This window comes from Bombina bombina, chromosome 2 (assembly GCF_027579735.1).
Source record: "Bombina bombina isolate aBomBom1 chromosome 2, aBomBom1.pri, whole genome shotgun sequence".
NCBI classification, from domain to species: domain Eukaryota; kingdom Metazoa; phylum Chordata; class Amphibia; order Anura; family Bombinatoridae; genus Bombina; species Bombina bombina.
The window spans coordinates 937,078,374-937,095,526 of NC_069500.1; the positions used below are offsets into that span (position 1 = coordinate 937,078,374).

General features: G+C 38.2%; 2 protein-coding genes across 3 annotated transcripts in view; one reads left to right on the forward strand and one right to left on the reverse strand.

Annotated features, from left to right (window-relative positions):
- The window catches only part of PPEF2 (protein phosphatase with EF-hand domain 2), a 141,085-nt gene that overhangs the window by 90,303 nt on the left and 33,629 nt on the right, over nt 1-17,153 (forward strand). The window contains exons 12-14 of the mRNA XM_053700166.1: nt 3,494-3,643; nt 11,644-12,042; nt 13,225-13,410. Of these exons, the coding sequence (XP_053556141.1) occupies nt 3,494-3,643; nt 11,644-12,042; nt 13,225-13,410 (735 nt within the window). The remainder of the gene's footprint in view (nt 1-3,493; nt 3,644-11,643; nt 12,043-13,224; nt 13,411-17,153) is intronic.
- NUP54 (nucleoporin 54) overlaps nt 11,719-17,153 on the reverse strand; it is a 153,614-nt gene continuing 148,179 nt past the window's right edge. The window contains exon 14 of one of the 2 annotated variants that reach the window (XM_053703402.1): nt 11,719-11,995. The gene's annotated coding sequence lies outside the window, so the exon portion shown is untranslated. Of the gene's footprint in view, nt 11,999-17,153 lie in introns of both variants that reach the window. The other variant, XM_053703401.1, reaches the window with a different exon arrangement.

Genomic DNA, 17,153 nt, shown 5'->3' on the forward strand with positions numbered 1-17,153 from the left:
AAAAGAGGGGTAGAGAGAGCAAAAGAGAGGGGGGAGAGATAGAGAGTAAAAGAGAGGGGGGAGAGAGATCAAAAGAGAGGGGAGAAAGAGAGAGCAAAATAGAGGGGGGATAGAGAGAGCAAAAGAGAGGAGAGAGCAAATGAGAGGAGAGAGAGAGCAAATGAGAGGAGAGAGAGAGCAAAAGAGGGGAGAGAGAGAGAAAAAGAGGGGGGATAGAGAGAGCAAAAGAGAAGGGGAGAGACAGCAAAAGAGAGGAGGGAGAGGGCAAAAGAAAGGGGGAGAGAGAGCGCAAAAGAGAGGAGGGAGACAGCAAAAGAGAGGGAGAGAGACAGCAAAAGAGAGGAGAGAGCAAATGAGAGGAGAGAGAGAGCAAATGAGAGGAGAGAGAGCAAATGAGAGGGGGGAAGAGAGAGAGCAAAAGAGAGGGAGAGAGACAGCAAAAGAGGGGGAGCGAGAGAGAGCAAAAGAGAGGGAGAGAGACAGCAAAAGAGGGGTAGAGAGAGCAAAAGAGAGGGGGGAGAGAGAGAGAGAGTAAAAGAGAGGGGGGAGAGAGATCAAAAGAGAGGGGAGAAAGAGAGAGCAAAATAGAGGGGGGATAGAGAGAGCAAAAGAGAGGAGAGAGAGAGAGCAAATGAGAGGAGAGAGACAGCAAACGAGAGGAGAGAGAGCAAATGAGAGGGGGAAGAGAGAGAGCAAAGGAGAGGGAGAGAGACAGCAAAAGAAGGGGAGAGAGAGAGAGCAAAAGAGAGGGAGAGATACAGCAAAAGAGGGGTAGAGAGAGCAAAAGAAAGGGGGGAGAGAGAGAGAGAGTAAAAGAGAGGGGGGAGAGAGAGAGTAAAAGAGAGGGGAGAAAGAGAGAGCAAAAGAAAGGGGAGAGAGAGACAGTAAAAGAGAGGAGGGAAAGAGAGCAAAATAAAGAGGAGAGAGAGTAAAAGAGGGGAGAGAGAGAGCAAAATAGGGGGAATGGAGACAGCAAAAGAGAGGGGGAGAGACAGCAAAAGAGAGGGGGGGAGAGAGCAAAAGAAAGGGGAGAGAGAGAGCAAAAGAGGGGGGATAGTGAGAGCAAAAGAGAGGGAGAGAGAGAGAGCAAAAGAGGGGGGATAGGTCGAGCAAAAGAGAGGAAGAGAGAGAGCAAAAGAGAGGGGGAGAGAGAGAGAGCAAAAGAGAGGGGGGAGAGCGCAAAGAGATGGGGAGAGAGAGCAAAAGAGGGAGGAAAAGAGAGGGGAGAGAGAGCAGAAGAGAAGGGGGGATAGAGAGAGAGCAAGGGGTGGAACGGCTGTACTGCAAAAATTGGCCGTGTACATGGGCTTTAGGACAAGTAGATATATAAATAGGGACGTCTCCCTAAAAAGTCTGTCAGACTCTCTGATATAGCATAAGAGATATAAAATCTCAAACAAAGACAAGGTGCGGTACAATAAATATACGTAGTAATACATTAAAACACTTAAAAACACTTATGATTCCACCATACAGCCTAGAATTGTCCAATTGTACTCATAGTATTCGATCAGGATATATATCTTATTACGGCACAGTCAGAACCTAGTTTGGTGTTTGAAAATTGCAATGTATTTGGTGATTCACAACTAATCACTTTAAGAGTTTTTCCGACTTCAAGGCAAGAAATACACCAATAGACCATATATGTTATTTGTTTGTGTGTGGAAAAGTTGAGCTTACCGGGATCTTTGAACACGCTGAGTGTTAGGCCCAGACCTACTGTGTTCCTCTCCGGTGGTCCGTATACTTTGCTGCGTTTTCCTTTGGACCCGCATGACTCCGATGACGTCACTTTCTCAAACTGAGTGCTTGTCTAGGATTTGCTACTATGTTGCACTTCCAGGCATGTTTGCGGATTGATGAAAGAAACAAACGGCCGTTTGTAATCGTTACCTTTCCCTGTACTTGATTTTTCAAGATTCTGCAGGTAAAAAAGATTTAGGTTATCCTCTGCCTCCAATGCTGGATTCTCTTTCCTGGTGGTTATCAGTAGTTAAACGTCAACGCGTTTCGCCCTGGTGGGGGCTTTATCAAGATGTCTTAGGTTCAACTAGGATACTGAACCCAAGTTTTTTCTTTCATGATTCAGAGCATGATATTTTAAGCAACTTTCTAATTTACTCCTATTATCAATTTGTTTTCGTTCTCTTGGTATATGTATTTGAAAAAGTAGGAATGTAAGCTTATGAGCGACCCCATTTTTAGTTCAAAACCTTGGACAGTACTTGCTCATTGGTGGCTACATTTAGCCACCAATCAGCAAGCGTTACCCAGATGCTAAACCAAAGATGGGCCGGCTCGTAAGCTTTACATTCCTGCTTTTTCAAATAAAGGTACCAAGAGAATGAAGAAAAACTGATAATAGGAGTAAATTAGAAAGTTGCTTAAAATGTCATGGTCTATCCAATCCATTTAAGTTTAATTTTGATTTTACTGTCCCTTTAATGCACAATGCAGATTTAGAAGCCTGTTTTGGTTTTAATTGCTGGGTATTGCTGGGCAGACCAGGAATGTTTCAAATGTCAAAATTAATAGGAAAAAAAGGAACAAACGTAAGGAAGATTTTATGAAAAATGTATTTACTGTCTTCTGATGGCTATAACTATTAATAAAAGTGTCCCATCATATACTGGGAACCCCAATCATTTCTTGTTCTTATCTCATTCATCTCCTGTCCAAATGGCATTAGTGTATAATCTGAATAATGGATTGTGATTTTTATTATTATTATTATTATTATTATTATTATTATTATTATTACTATTATTACAATAGTGGGGGAGGGTTCTACTCAGAGTTAAAAAAAACTTTATTGATTGACAGTTTGTGAACACTCTAATGGCTGCTTTAAATAGCTGTTGAAAAACACTTATATGCTTTATGTTAATGATCTAAACTCTACTATTTGGGAGGACAGTACAATTATTTAGAATTAAATAATATGACACCAATATCCAGATCGTTTACACTATTCAGGTAAGAAAATATAGTTTTATCTACTATTCAAACAGGCAGAAACATATTAAAGGGACAAGAAACCCATCCCCCACCCACCCACAATTAAGATAGAAGATACAATTTTAAACAACTTTCCAATTTACTTATATTGTCAAATTTTTTTCATTCTCTTTTGAATCCTTAGTTTAAAAAAACAAAACTGCAGTACTAGGAGCTAACACATGAAGTAAGCCAGTGGTAAGAGATATACATATGTTGCCACCAATCAGCAGCTAGTGCCCAGTAGTGCATTGATGCTACTAAGCCTACCTAGGTATGCTTTCCCACAAAGGATACCAAGAGAATTAAGCAAATTAGATAACAGAAGTAAATTGGAAAGTTGTTTAAAATTGTATTCTCTATCTGAATAATAAACGTTTAATGTTGATTTTACTATCCCTTTAATAAAAAAGCATTCACAGAGGACAATAATGAAAAATAGCACTTTGGCAATGTATTCCATATGTCCTATTATATTCTCATACTATTCTAGGTTCACGGGAAGAAAATATTGAAAATGCTGCAAAGTGTTTTTTGTTGGCTGCCTCTTGCTACTCTTATCGATCAGAAAGTACTAGTAACACATGGAGGAATTTCTGATACTACAGACTTAGAGCTATTATCTAAAATTGAACGACACAAGGTAATATTTTGAGTTTTTGCTTTTTTCTCTTTAAAAGCAGTAAGGGATAAAAGTGTTACATTTATAAAGATTAAATTGCTTAACTGATACAAATTTACACTCAGGTTTTTTTCTCTCTTTCTCTTGATATTTTACTTGCTAAACCCTCTGTATATTGGTTTATTCCAGGTTCAAAATATCTATTGGCTAGATTACTAGTTTTGCGGTAAGAGGGGTGCGTTGCTAACTTGCACTTTATTCTCACCGCTCACTTTCCTACAACGCTAGTATTACAGGTTTTTAAAAAACCCGGCGTTAAAAGACAAGAAGTGATCGTAGAGCAAAATTGAGCAATACCGCTCTCCAATACCAGCGCTGCTTAAGTCAGCAGTGAGCTGGTTGTACGTGCTCGTGCACGATTTCCCCATAGACATCAATAGGGAGAGCCGGCTGAGAAAAAGTCTAACACCTGCAAAAAAAGCAGCGTTTAGCTCAGTAACGCAGCCCCATTGATTCCTATGGGGAAACACATTTTATGTTTACACCTAACACCCTAACATGAACCCCGAGTCTAAACACCCCTAATCTTACACTTATTAACCCCTAATCTGCCGCCCCCAACATCGCAGACACCTACATTATATTTTTTAACCCCTAATCTGCCGCTTCGGACATCGCCGCCACCTACATTATACTTATTAACCCCTAATCTGCTGCCCCCAACATCTCCGACACCTACATTACATTTATTAACCCCTAATCTGCCACCCCCAATGTCGCAGCCACTATTCTAAATTTATTAACCCCTAAAACTAAGTCTAACCCTAACCCTAACACCCCCTAACTTAAATATAATTTAACTAAATCTAAATAAAATTACTATCATTACCTAAATAATTCCTATTTAAAACTAAATATTTACCTGTAAAATAAACCCTAAGATAGCTACAATATAACTAATAGTTACATTGTAGCTATCTTAGGGTTAATTTTTATTTTACAGGCAAGTTTGTATTTATTTTAACTAGGTAGAATAGTTACTAAATAGTTATTAACTATTTACTAACTACCTAGCTAAAATAAATACAAATTTACCTGTAAAATAAAACCTAACCTAAGTTACACTAACACCTAACACTACACTACAATTAAATAAATTACCTAAATTAAATACAATTAAATAAATTAAATACAATTACCTAAATTACAAAAAAACCCCACTAAATTACAGAAAATAAAAAACAAATTACAAGATATTTAAACTAATTACACCTAATCTATTAGCCCTATCAAAATAAAAAAGCCTCCCTAAAATAAAAAAAAACCCTAGCCTAAACTAAACTACCAATAGCCCTTAAAAGGGCCTTTTGCGGGGCATTGCCCCAAAGAAATCAGCTCTTTTACCTGAAAAAAAAATACAAACAACCCCCACAACAGTAAAACCCACCACCCACACAACACCCCCCCAAATAAAACCCTAACTAAAAAAACCTAAGTTCCCCATTGCCCAGAAAATGGCATTTGGATGGGCATTGCCCTTAAAAGGGCATTTAGCTCTATTGCGGTCCAAAGCCCTAACCTAAAATTAAACCCACCCAATAAACCCTTAAAAAGCGTAACACTAACCACTTACAGTTTTGAAGATCCGACAACCATCCTCAACGAAGCTGGGAGAAGTCCTCATCGAAGCCGGGAGAAGTGGTCCTCCAGACAGGCAGAAGTCTTCACCCAGACGGCATCTTATATCTTTATCCATCCGGCGCGGAGCGGGTCCATCTTCAAGACATCCGATGCGGAGCATCCTCTTCTTTCCGATGACTAACGACGAATGAAGGGTCCTTTAAATGACGTCATCCAAGATGGCGTCCCTTAGATTCCAATTGGCTGATAGAATTCTATCAGCCAATCAGAATTAAGGTTGAAAAAATCCTATTGGCAGATGCAATCAGCCAATAGGATTGAACTACAATCCTCTTGGCTGATCCAATCAGCCAATAGGATTGAGCTCGCATTCTATTGGCTGATTTTTACAACCTTAATTCCGATTGGCTGATAGAATTCTATCAGCCAATCGGGATCCAAGGGACGCCATCTTGGATGACGTCATTTAAAGGAACCTTCATTCGTCGTTAGTCATCGGAAAAAAGAGGATGCTCCGCATCGGATGTCTTGAAGATGGACCCGCTCCGCGCCGGATGGATGAAGATAGAAGATGCCGTCTGGGTGAAGACTTCTGCCCGTCTGGAGGACCACTTCTCCCGGCTTGGTTAAAGACTTCTCCTGGCTTTGTTGAGGACTTCTTGCCGCTTCGATGAGGACTTCTCCTGGCTTCGTTGAGGATGGATGTCAGATCTTCAAAACTGTAAGTGGATCTTCAGGGGTTAATGTTAGGCTTTTTTTAAGGGTTTATTGGGTGGGTTTTATTTTTAGGTTAGGGCTTTGGGCCGCAATAGAGCTAAATGCCCTTTTAAGGGCAATGTCCATCCAAATGCCCTTTTCAGGGCAATGGGGAGCTTAGGTTTTTTTAGTTAGGGTTTTATTTGGGGGGGTGGTTGTGTGGGTGGTGGGTTTTACTGTTGGGGGGTTGTTTGTATTTTTTTTCAGGTAAAAGAGCTGATTTCTTTGGGGCAATGCCCCGCAAAAAGGCCCTTTTAAGGGCTATTGTTAGTTTGGTTAAGGCTAGGTTTTTTTTTATTTTGGGGGGCTTTTTTCATTTTGATAGGGCTATTAGATTAGGTGTAATTAGTTTAAATATCTTGTAATTTGTTTTTTATTTTCTTTAATTTAGTGGGGTTTTTTTTTTTGTAATTTAGGTAATTGTATTTAATTTATTTAATTGTATTTAATTTAGGTAATTTATTTAATTGTAGTGTAGTGTTAGGTGTTAGTGTAACTTAGGTTAGGTTTTATTTTACAGGTAAATTTGTATTTAATTTAGCTAGGTAGTTAGTAAATAGTTAATAACTATTTAGTAACTATTCTACCTAGTTAAAATAAATACAAACTTGCCTGTAAAATAAAAATAAACCCTAAGATAGATACAATGTAACTATTAGTTATATTGTAGCTAGCTTAGGGTTTATTTTACAGGTAAGTATTTATTTTTAAATAGGAATTATTTAGTTATTAATAGTAAGTTTTATTTAGATTTATTTAAATTATATTCGAATTAGGGGGTGTTAAGTTTAGGGTTAGACTTAGGTTTAGGGGTTAATAAATATATTATAGTGGCGGCGATGTTGGGGCGGCAGATTAGGGGTTAATAAATGTAGATAGGTGGCGGCGATGTTAGGGACAGCAGATTTGGGGTTAATAATATTTAACTAATGTTTGTGAGGCGGGAGTGCGGCGGTTTAGGGGTTAATATGTTTATTATAGTGGCGGCGATGTCCGGAGTGGCAGATTAGGGGTTAATAATTTTATTTTAGTGTTTGCGATGCGGGAGGGCCTCGGTTTAGGGGTTAATAGGTAGTTTATGGGTGTTAGTGTACTTTTTTAGCACTTTAGTTATGAGTTTTATGTTACAGCTTTGTAGAGTAAAACTCATAACTACTGACTTTAGAATGCGGTACGAATCTTGACGGGATAGGGTGTACCGCTCACTTTTTAGCCTCCCAGGACTAGCTCATAATACCGGCGCTATGGAAGTCCCATTGAAAAAAGACTATACGCAAATTGCGTAAGTTGATTTGCGATAAGGCCGAAAAAATGTGCAGTGCCCCTAAATCTGCAAGACTCTTAATACCAGTGGTAGTAAAAAAGCAGCGTTATGAGGCTTAACGTTGCTTTTTTACTAATAACGCAAGACTCGTAATCTAGCCGATTGTTTCTTTGCACAAGTCCAAAGACTTTAAATATTGTATTATTCGATGAGTTCCTCTTTAAATACTGAAAGTATTGCCACATTCCTTTGAGGTACAAAAACAGATAAATTGGTGCCGATTTATCAAATGCCGAGCGGACAAGATTCGCTGCAGCAAATCATGTCCGCCTGGCATTGCTAAATGCCGACAGCATATGCTGTCTGCATTTAACATTGCACAAGCATTTCTGGTGAAATGCTTGTGCAATGCCACCCCTTCACATTTGCGACCAACCAGCCGCTAGCAGGGGGTGTCAATCATCCTGATCGTATCTGATCAGGACCACTGCTTCTTAACTTATGTTTCCAGCAAGCCGGAAACATTGGGGAGTAGATTGCAGCATCCACTGCTTGGTAAATCTACCCCATTGTCTGTAATCATCTTATCACGCACAAGAGAAGTAACACCCGGTCATAAGAGAAATTAACGTCAATCCAGAAAGGAAGCTAGTTGCTGAGTAGTGGTCAGATAAGCACACTAACACAACATTGAGTAGGACCCAGGACTTGACAGGTAGATCCAACGCGGATAAGCCAAATCGATAAGAAAGATCAGGTCAGGACAGTCCAAATCAGAAACCAGGGGGAGCAATGAAGCTATTAAGTTGAAACGCAAAAGAAATTACCCATAGCTGATAACTCTCATTTATTCGGAAATTTAGTTGTGGAGCATTATAATTACCCTCAATGTTCTGATTCTTTTTTATTGACAATATTTGACTTTTATTTGTTTGCATATTTTGTGCGTAAAAAGTATAGAAGAACAATGTTTTAAAGACAATTTTAAAATGTAGTTCTTAGAAGTGCATGATAATTTATTAAATTATTTATTATCCATTAATTATTAATCTGTTTGCATTCTGTTATTCCTAATAAACCTATCAAAGTTAAAGGGAAAATGTACTCAGGCAAGCTGCTGATTTGTATTCAAAGCAGCAGCAGCAGAAACTCTTTCAAATAGGCTCTCTCTATCCCACCAGTACAGAGGGCTGATTTCTTTTGCTTAGAGGCATATCCACAACCTACAAACCTTTCAATAACCCAGCATCAATAGGTATGTAAATTGTTAATCTCCTAACAATGCTCTACAATGATTTTTGTCTATCCTCTTCCATAGTTTTCCCTCTAAATCTTGAAAAACTCACTAACATGGGGAGAAATCCGTACTTGTTTTTTTAAGTATTATATTGTAATATGTCTCTCTCATTCTCATCCAGAACCTGCAAAATGAACTAAACACGCTCTCAAGCTAAACATTGCTGTCATAAAATTCTTTGAGGGATCTCGCAGCACTGACAAGACTTCTTAGATAATATCTTGCAAAAATAATAGAAAGAGGAGTGATACCTATGCAATTAAAATATAAAAAACTTTATTCGTTTATCGGTTGGCACAACTTGGAAAACTCTTACACGTTTCATGCCCCACAGTGCTTAGTCAGAAAATAGAGATACAATTAACATGTAAAGTTTAAAAAGTCACAATAGCCAATCATGAAAGTTATCAGTTCTACAATTTCCTGATCATCAAAACACACCTGTTAAATCTCCTCTAAGGTGGATCTGGGAGTTATCAATAAGGGTGGATTAAGGAGAATAGGGTTCAAAAGCTACAAATAAATGGTTTTATGTTACTATAACTGATACTATATGACACTTGTTTTACAGGGACTATTTGTGCTTGTATTCTTAGATAATCTCACCAGACCAAGACCTATAGATCATCGGACCCCATGTGTTTTGTAGTATTGTATTGCTTTGTTATGCCTTTGTCATATATTATTCTAACACTTTGCTCAGTGTTATGGAATATGATGGCACCTTACAAATAAATGATAAAAAAAAACACTATATATAATAAAACTTTATTTTAAAAATTTTTTGAATTAAAGCTTTTTGGCTATCTGTTTGTTCACTCATTCTTTATTTGCTGTCTGTTGAGATCTATTGAAATCAACCAATTCAGTGTTATCTCCCAGACCTTTGTAGCGGGTGCACCACCCGAATGATTTTACTGACCACCTGGCTGAAATTTTAGCCAATATTAATCTTAAATTAGCCAGCATTAAAATTGTTCAGTTTTTATTGCCCAAATGATATTTAAATGTATTTGTTAAATTATGCAATTAACTAGTCCTAAAGCCCGTTCACACGGGCCATTTTTTGCAGTACATCGGTCCCACCCCTTGCTCTGTCTCTCCCCCTCTCTTTTGTGCTCTTTCCCCCTCTCTTTTGCGCTCTCTCCCCCTCTCTTTTGCGCTCTCTCTCGCTCCACCTCTCTTTTGCTTTCTCTCTCCCCCCTCTCTTTTGATCTCTCTCCCCCCTCTTTTGCTCTCTCTCTCCCCCCTCTTTTGCTCTCTCTCCCCCTCACTTTTGTGCTCTCTCCCCCTCTCTTTTGTGCTCTCTCCCCCTCTTTTGCTCTCTCTCCCCCTCTCTTTTGCGCTCTCTCCCCCTCTCTTTTGCGCTCTCTCTCGCTCCACCTCTCTTTTGCTCTCTCTCTCCCCCCTCTCTTTTGCTCCCTCTCTCCCCCTCTCTTTTGCTTTCTCTATCCCCCCTCTTTTGCTCTCTCTCCCCCCTCTCTTTTACGCTCTCTCTCTCCCCCTCTCTTTTGCGTTCTGTCTCTCTTTTGCGCTCTCTCTCCCCTCTCTTTTGCGCTCTCTCTCTCTCCCTCTCTTTTGCACTCTCTCTCTCTCCCCCCTCTCTTTTGCGCTCTCTCTCCCCCCTCTCTTTTGCACTCTCTCTCTCCCCCATCTCTTTTGCTCTGTCTCTCTCTCTCCTTTTTGTTGCTCTCTCTCCATCCCTCTCTTTTGCTCTTTCTCTCCATCCCTCTCTTTTGCTCTCTCCCCCCTCTCTTTTGCTCTCTCTTTCCCCCCTCTCTTTTGCTCTGTCTCTCCATCCCCTCTCTTTTGCTCTCTCTCCCCTCTCTTTTGCTCTCTCTCCCCCCTCTTTTTTTCTCTCTCTTCCCTCTATTCTGCTCTTTCCCCTCTCTTTTGCTCTTTCCCCTCTCTTTTGCTCTCTCTCCCCTCTCTCGTCTGCACTTTCCCCTCTCTTCTGCTCTTCCCCCTCTCTTTCCTATCACTTTTTGTCTCTCTCCCTCTCTTTCTCTCCCCTCTTTGTTGCGCCGACCACGCCCCCACCATGCCCGGTCATGCCCGGCCACCACGCTCCTGTCGACCACACCCACTTTTCTGTCAGCCGCAAACAGCATGGATTGTCAGGTAAGGCCAGGAGTATTTGTCCTCGTGCTGTCTCTACTACGCATGACAGCTTTGGACAAACACACTTGGCCTTTTATATAATAGGATTTGTGCTTTGGATAACTGAAAATAACATTAGAAAATATTACACTGCCCCCACCCATCATGCCACCCGGCTGGCAAAGTTTCTGTGGAGAATACTGCAATTGAGACAAATTTTACATATATATAATTTATTTTGAGACGTTTATGTACTTTAATATACTACTTAAAGGGACATATTACTCATATGCTAAATCACTTGAAACTGATGCAGTATAACTGTAAAAAGCTGACCGGAAAATATCACCTGAGCATCGCTATGTAAAAAAGGAAGATATTTTACCTCACAATCTCCTCAGCTCAGCAGAGTAAGTTCTGTGTAAAAAATTATACTCAGCTGTTCCAAGCTGCAGGTAAAAAAAATAATAATTAAGAAATAAACAGCAGCCAATCAGCATCAGCAGTGCTGAGGTCATGAACTCTTTTATTGTGATCTCATGAGATTTGACTTAACTCTCATGAGATTTCATTGTAAACTTCCCTAAACTGAATAGGGAAATAACATGAGAGTGCACGAGGCTCATCCCTTCAGCTGTCCCGGGACAGACATACTAATATGCTGCTTAGAAATCCTTTACAATGGGATGTGGCTACTGAGGAACTTTTGAGGTAAAATATCTTTCCTTTTTACATAGAGATGTTCATGTGATATTTTCTAGTCAGCTTTTTACAGCTATGCTGCATTACTTTCAAGTGTTTAAACATTTGGGTATTATGGCCCTTTAAATTGTGCAAGTAGAAGAATATTTCTTATGTATAGAATAAAATATGTATCAATTATTTAAAAATAATCACTTTTATAAGCAACCAAAATTTATATTATTGTTCTTCAACCTATTTGTTCTTCCTTTTCTTCCATAGTTTGCATCTACATTAAGACCTCACAAAAGGAAAGAGAAGATTAAAGAGATAAAAGAAAAGACTGAAACAAAAAAATGTGCTAATGGAGATAACAATTTGATTGTGGAAACCTATTTGACAGCTCAAAGAAGTGGCTCATTCTCATACAGCTCCAGTCCTAGCATGCTGCCAAGTAACTACAAGGGGAAAAGATCTGCTAGTAGCCCCACCAATATGACTATTGATAGAAGAGAGATCTCCAGGCGTGTTCGGCAGTCAGTGAATGAAGAACTTGAGAAGTGTCGCAGACAGGTTGGATTCACTGAAAACTATGCAGAGTCAGAAAGCCCCAGCTCAGCTTCGGAGTCAGAATCTGCTGAAATAGATGATAACAACATGAATAATGAGGAGAGAAAGCAGGTCACATAGTTTCTTATAACCTCATGTTATAACTCATACTTTGAACCTATTGAAACTATTTTATTAAAATAAAAATACAATTAACCATAAAAGCCTAGATTACAAGTAGAGTGCAAAAATATTAACCCAAGTGCTAACACCAAATCAATAGCACTCTTATTCGTGCATTCATATTACAAGTTGAAAGTAAAATGGTAGTGTATGAGCGATATCCTCAGTCGCGCTAAAATCTAGAGGTCGGATTGTCCGGTCAAGCTAAATCCCTCACATAATTGACTTCTATGGGTGCTACAAAACTCAGCTGTATATTACAACTTATCAATGTACAGTATATGAAGTGTAATGAATAATTAATATTATTTCACCCTACCTTTTTCACCTAGATAGGCTCATAGGAGCTCAGAAGCGTGCATGTGTCCATAGCACTCTATAATAGCTGTGTTTGCATTGATGTTGCATTGATGCTTGTAGCAATGTTAAACATTATATTATTGACATCATACTACTGTCATCCAGTGTTTTAAAGTGTACCACACTGTTAAAAACATTAATGCAGACACTGTTGTCAATTAGGGGTCTATTTAACAAGGGCCGAATGGCCCCTGTTGCCCTTGTTTCCACGCAAGCCTTCAGGCTCGCCTTAAACAGGCGTTAAGAAGCAGTGTATAGCAATCTGTGTATGATCGGGCTGATTGACAACCCCTGCTAGCGGCCGATTGGCTGCGAATCTGCAGGGGGTGGTATTGCACCAGCAGTTCACAATAACTGCTGGTGCAATGATAAATGCCGACAACGTATACTGTCTGCATTTATCGATGTGCGGTGGACATGGTTCGCTATAGCTTATCATGTCTGTCCGCACATATATAAATAGACCCCTTAGTGTTTAAGAGACGTGTACACTCCTATGCATATGTAAATATGCTTTTCAACAAAGGGTGCCAACAGCATTAATAAAATTTGATAATAGAAGGGCATTTGATACATTTAATTGCATTCTCTGTTAATTATAAAAGTTTAATTTAGATTTTACTGCCCCTTTAAGCTCTCTTTTATTGGTTAATAGCTGCGGCCATCACACTAAGCACTTTGAGTTCCCAACGATGGGAGAAGAGCACTATATAAATAATAGAATTATTAATATTTTTTTTAATTATTAAATTTTTTAAAAATCTTACACAGATTGTAGACATTCTTTGGAGCGATCCCATGGCTCAGGAGGGCTGCAAGTCAAACACAATACGTGGAGGTGGCTGTTACTTTGGCCCTGATGTGACAGAAAAAATCCTTAGAAAACATGACTTGCAATTGCTGATCCGTTCCCATGAGTGCAAGCAGGAAGGGTATGAGTTTTGTCATGGTGGAAAGGTAAAGAAAATAGTACCAGTTACATAACGTGTCCCTCACATAAAAGTCCTCCTGTCATGATTTGCATGTGGTCCCTCTCTATACTGACTAAAGAATATTTTGCTTAGAACTTATACTTAATTATTCATGTTTAAGAATTACCAATTAGACATGTGCATTTCGTTTTGTTCCGAATCGAAATTCGGACAAATTTGTCAAATTCAGAGCTTCGGATTGATTTGAATTTCCGAATTACCCTAGCAACAAAACTAAACTAATCCGAATGCATTTGTAATGAATAAATCCGAATTAGTTCGGATTTATTCGTTACATTCGAATGGTCATGGACTAATCACAATTACACTAGTATTGTACAGTATATTAGGTTATATCACTCTGCTAGCTCTGTGCAGGGCACATTATATAGCTGGTACCTGTGAGGTTGGTACTTAGGTGGGATGTGCTGTGTATTAGACTACTATTATGTACTGTATATTAGGTTATATACCTCTGCTAGCTCTGTGCATATTGTGCAGCTGGTACCTGTGAGGTTGGTACTTATGTTGATTCAGATGGGTTACACCTAATATACATTACATAATACAGTCTAATACACAGCACATCCCACCTAACACATACCGAACTTCGGAATTTACGAATCGAATCAGAACCGAATACATCCGAATTTATTCGAATCCAAAACAAATACATTTGAATTTATCTGAATTCGAATTGCTCCAAAAACGAAATTAGAAATAATCTGAATCGGTCTGAAACGAAAACAAGTCTATTAACAATTACATTCCATGTAAATGGAGGTTTCCAAAAGGTTCAACAATACATAACATTATTTGAAGATAAGAAGAGGGACTGAAACTACATTTAAATTCAAATACAAAATGGAGTAGCTCCAGTATTCATAACAGAATCAATCAATGAGCTTAGTACTCTATAGCAATAACTCTCTCCACTTTTAGTGTAGGTGCACATGGTAGGGGGTTACTGCTTAACCAAAATCCATAAAGTATCCAAAGCAATAAAGGTATAACATTTGAAGATTACCTTTGGTGCTGTGGATTCTTTTGGATCCAGTATTCATAACTAAACTTATAAATAGGTTTAACAACAATGTTAAAATTCATGTTTAACTTGTATTTGTTTTAAGAGAAGCTTTAATTAGAATGGTCACTGCCATATCTGCCATTTACCCTCACTGGGGGGCCTTCAACATCTCCCCAAGCTCATATTAAACACCTCTTGCATTTGTAGAAAGGCCAAAAGTAAATTATGTAACCTTGGTGTCTTTCAAAATGCTATACAAAAAATCAGTGAGGGACTGACAAAAGGGGTACAAATATAGCACTCTATGAACGTTTTTATTGGTACAAAAATTAGGAAATTAAAATATAACTTTTACTAGATCAAGTTAAAAACAGGGGATTAACAAACATAATTAAAAGTATAAATTTGGATCCACCACTTTTTAACCAGATACTGTCACTGCTGGTTAATAGAGACAAACACCTTTGTTAGGTATATGTAAGTCTCTTGTCAATCAAATGACAAGATTATCTCTTGGCATATTACTCATATAAAGTAACAATATTCCTAATTCAAGGTAGGTTTGGAGGCCACTGATAAATTACAGTGAATTAAACTATCACGAGTAAAAGGTCAGATAGACTGTTGGTAGTTATCCATGAATATCTTGGTAGTTTGCACTAAAATATCTTTACCTATGGTTGTAAGGAGTTGTGAACTTAGATATTAAATTACCTGTTAATACCGTTTTGTCCTAAGTATCTATGTTCATAAGGATAAATATTGTGCTGCCCACACTAATATAAAGAGTGGGATATCTCACACATTACTGATTTTTACCTATTAATACCATTGATATCTGACACACTCCTAATTTTTACCTGTTAATACCGTAAAGATAGGTACTAGATTTTTGTAAAGTATTTGGTAGAAAGTCCGTTATCTAATAGGTATCACTAGAATATTGTGAATTAAGGTAAATCTGACTCTATTACCAACTATATTGTGAATAACTTGGATATTATATATACTAGGCCTGGCCTAGATCAATACCTATATTCCCTATGAGTAAGCAAGGTTTGTGGTGTATCTAGTGTAGCTCGATCAGCTTACAGCTTGCCTATGGTTGTAAGGAGTTGTGAACTCAGATATTAAATTACCTGTTAATACCGTTAGTGAAATATTGCTCCTGAGTATCTATGTTCTTGAGGATAAGTATTGTGCTACCCACACTAATATAGAGAGTGGGATATCTCACACATTACTAATTTTTACCTGTTAATACCGTTAATATCTGACACACTCCTAATTTTTACCTGTTAATACCGTAAAGATTAGTACTAGATTTTTCTAAAGTATTTGGTAGAAAGTCCGTTACCTAATAGATATCACTAGAATATTGTGAATTAAGGTAAATCTGACTCTGGTACCAACGATATTTTGTGAAAAACTTGAATACTATATATACTAGGCCTGGCTTAGATCAATACCTATATTACCTATGAGTAAGCAAGGTTTGTGGTATACCTAGTGTAGCTCGATCAGCTTAGACTAGACACCGCTATTGCGGCAGAAACTATTTTTATACCATTTTATATTGTCATTTGAAAAGGAATGGTGGATCAACAAATTGATTTAAAAACAACAATTAGGGAAGAACAGGGGGACGCCACTGACGCGTTTCGCCGTGGTGGCTGTATCAAAGGGCAGTCTCACTCTGTTTGCGTGAGATTTAAATACCCTAAGGTGTTGGCGGATTGGCTGTTAGGAACGGCCTTATCTGTAATCATTGATTGGATTGGTCATAATCGAGGGTGTGTGACTTAAGATGCGTGTTCATTGGTCTATTTGCCTCTGCTGTTTATATGTATTTGTCTCGATAATATTGTTATCTGCGTATATTTAACGATGTTATTTAGTTGGCATCGCAATCTTATTGTGTCTCTTATATGATAATGTTGATGTCATTCATTTATTTGTATATAGTTGTATACTTGTTAACTGGTCGTGATCGTAACCTTTCTGTTATTGGGTACCGCATCTGTCAATCATTGTGACTTGACTTGCGAGAGCAGAGACACGGATGTTAATTGGCCTGAATGCGCTCTCTATCTTGCATTCATATCAGGTTATTCAGATTTGCGTCATCCTCATTCGTGACTCGGCTTTTCTACGCCCATCTCATGTTATTGGGTGACGGATCTGTCTGTCAATGTCATTCAGTGTCTCCGCCGTTTTCGCGTTCTCACATGTTTGTAACTATGATGAACGGAATGATCGTAACAAGTTGTATAATATATACAATAGATGTTATAATTGATTTGTATCTTGTGCCAATTTCAACTTTGTATTTGGGAGTTATCAATGATATTTATGTTATCCAATGTCATATTTGATTTAAAATGTGCTGTTAGTTCATTCTATTGGATCTTTCTGCGTACCGGGCTATTTTATGTTTAGGGGAATCTCTATCTTATAATAATAATAATGTTTAATGCCTAGATTGAATAGGTGCATGAAATAATAAAAGTGAGACAAATTGTGAAAAAGAATGAAAGGTGAAAAAACGGGGTGTTGTAAGTGAATGTCATCAAATAATAATAATGAGTGAAAAAATGTCAATAAAAGTTGATATGTTGGTGCTGATTTTAATAATAATTCAATTTTGAGAATATTGAATATTGTGTGCCTTACGGGTGTATCGAGGATAAATAAATAATTTA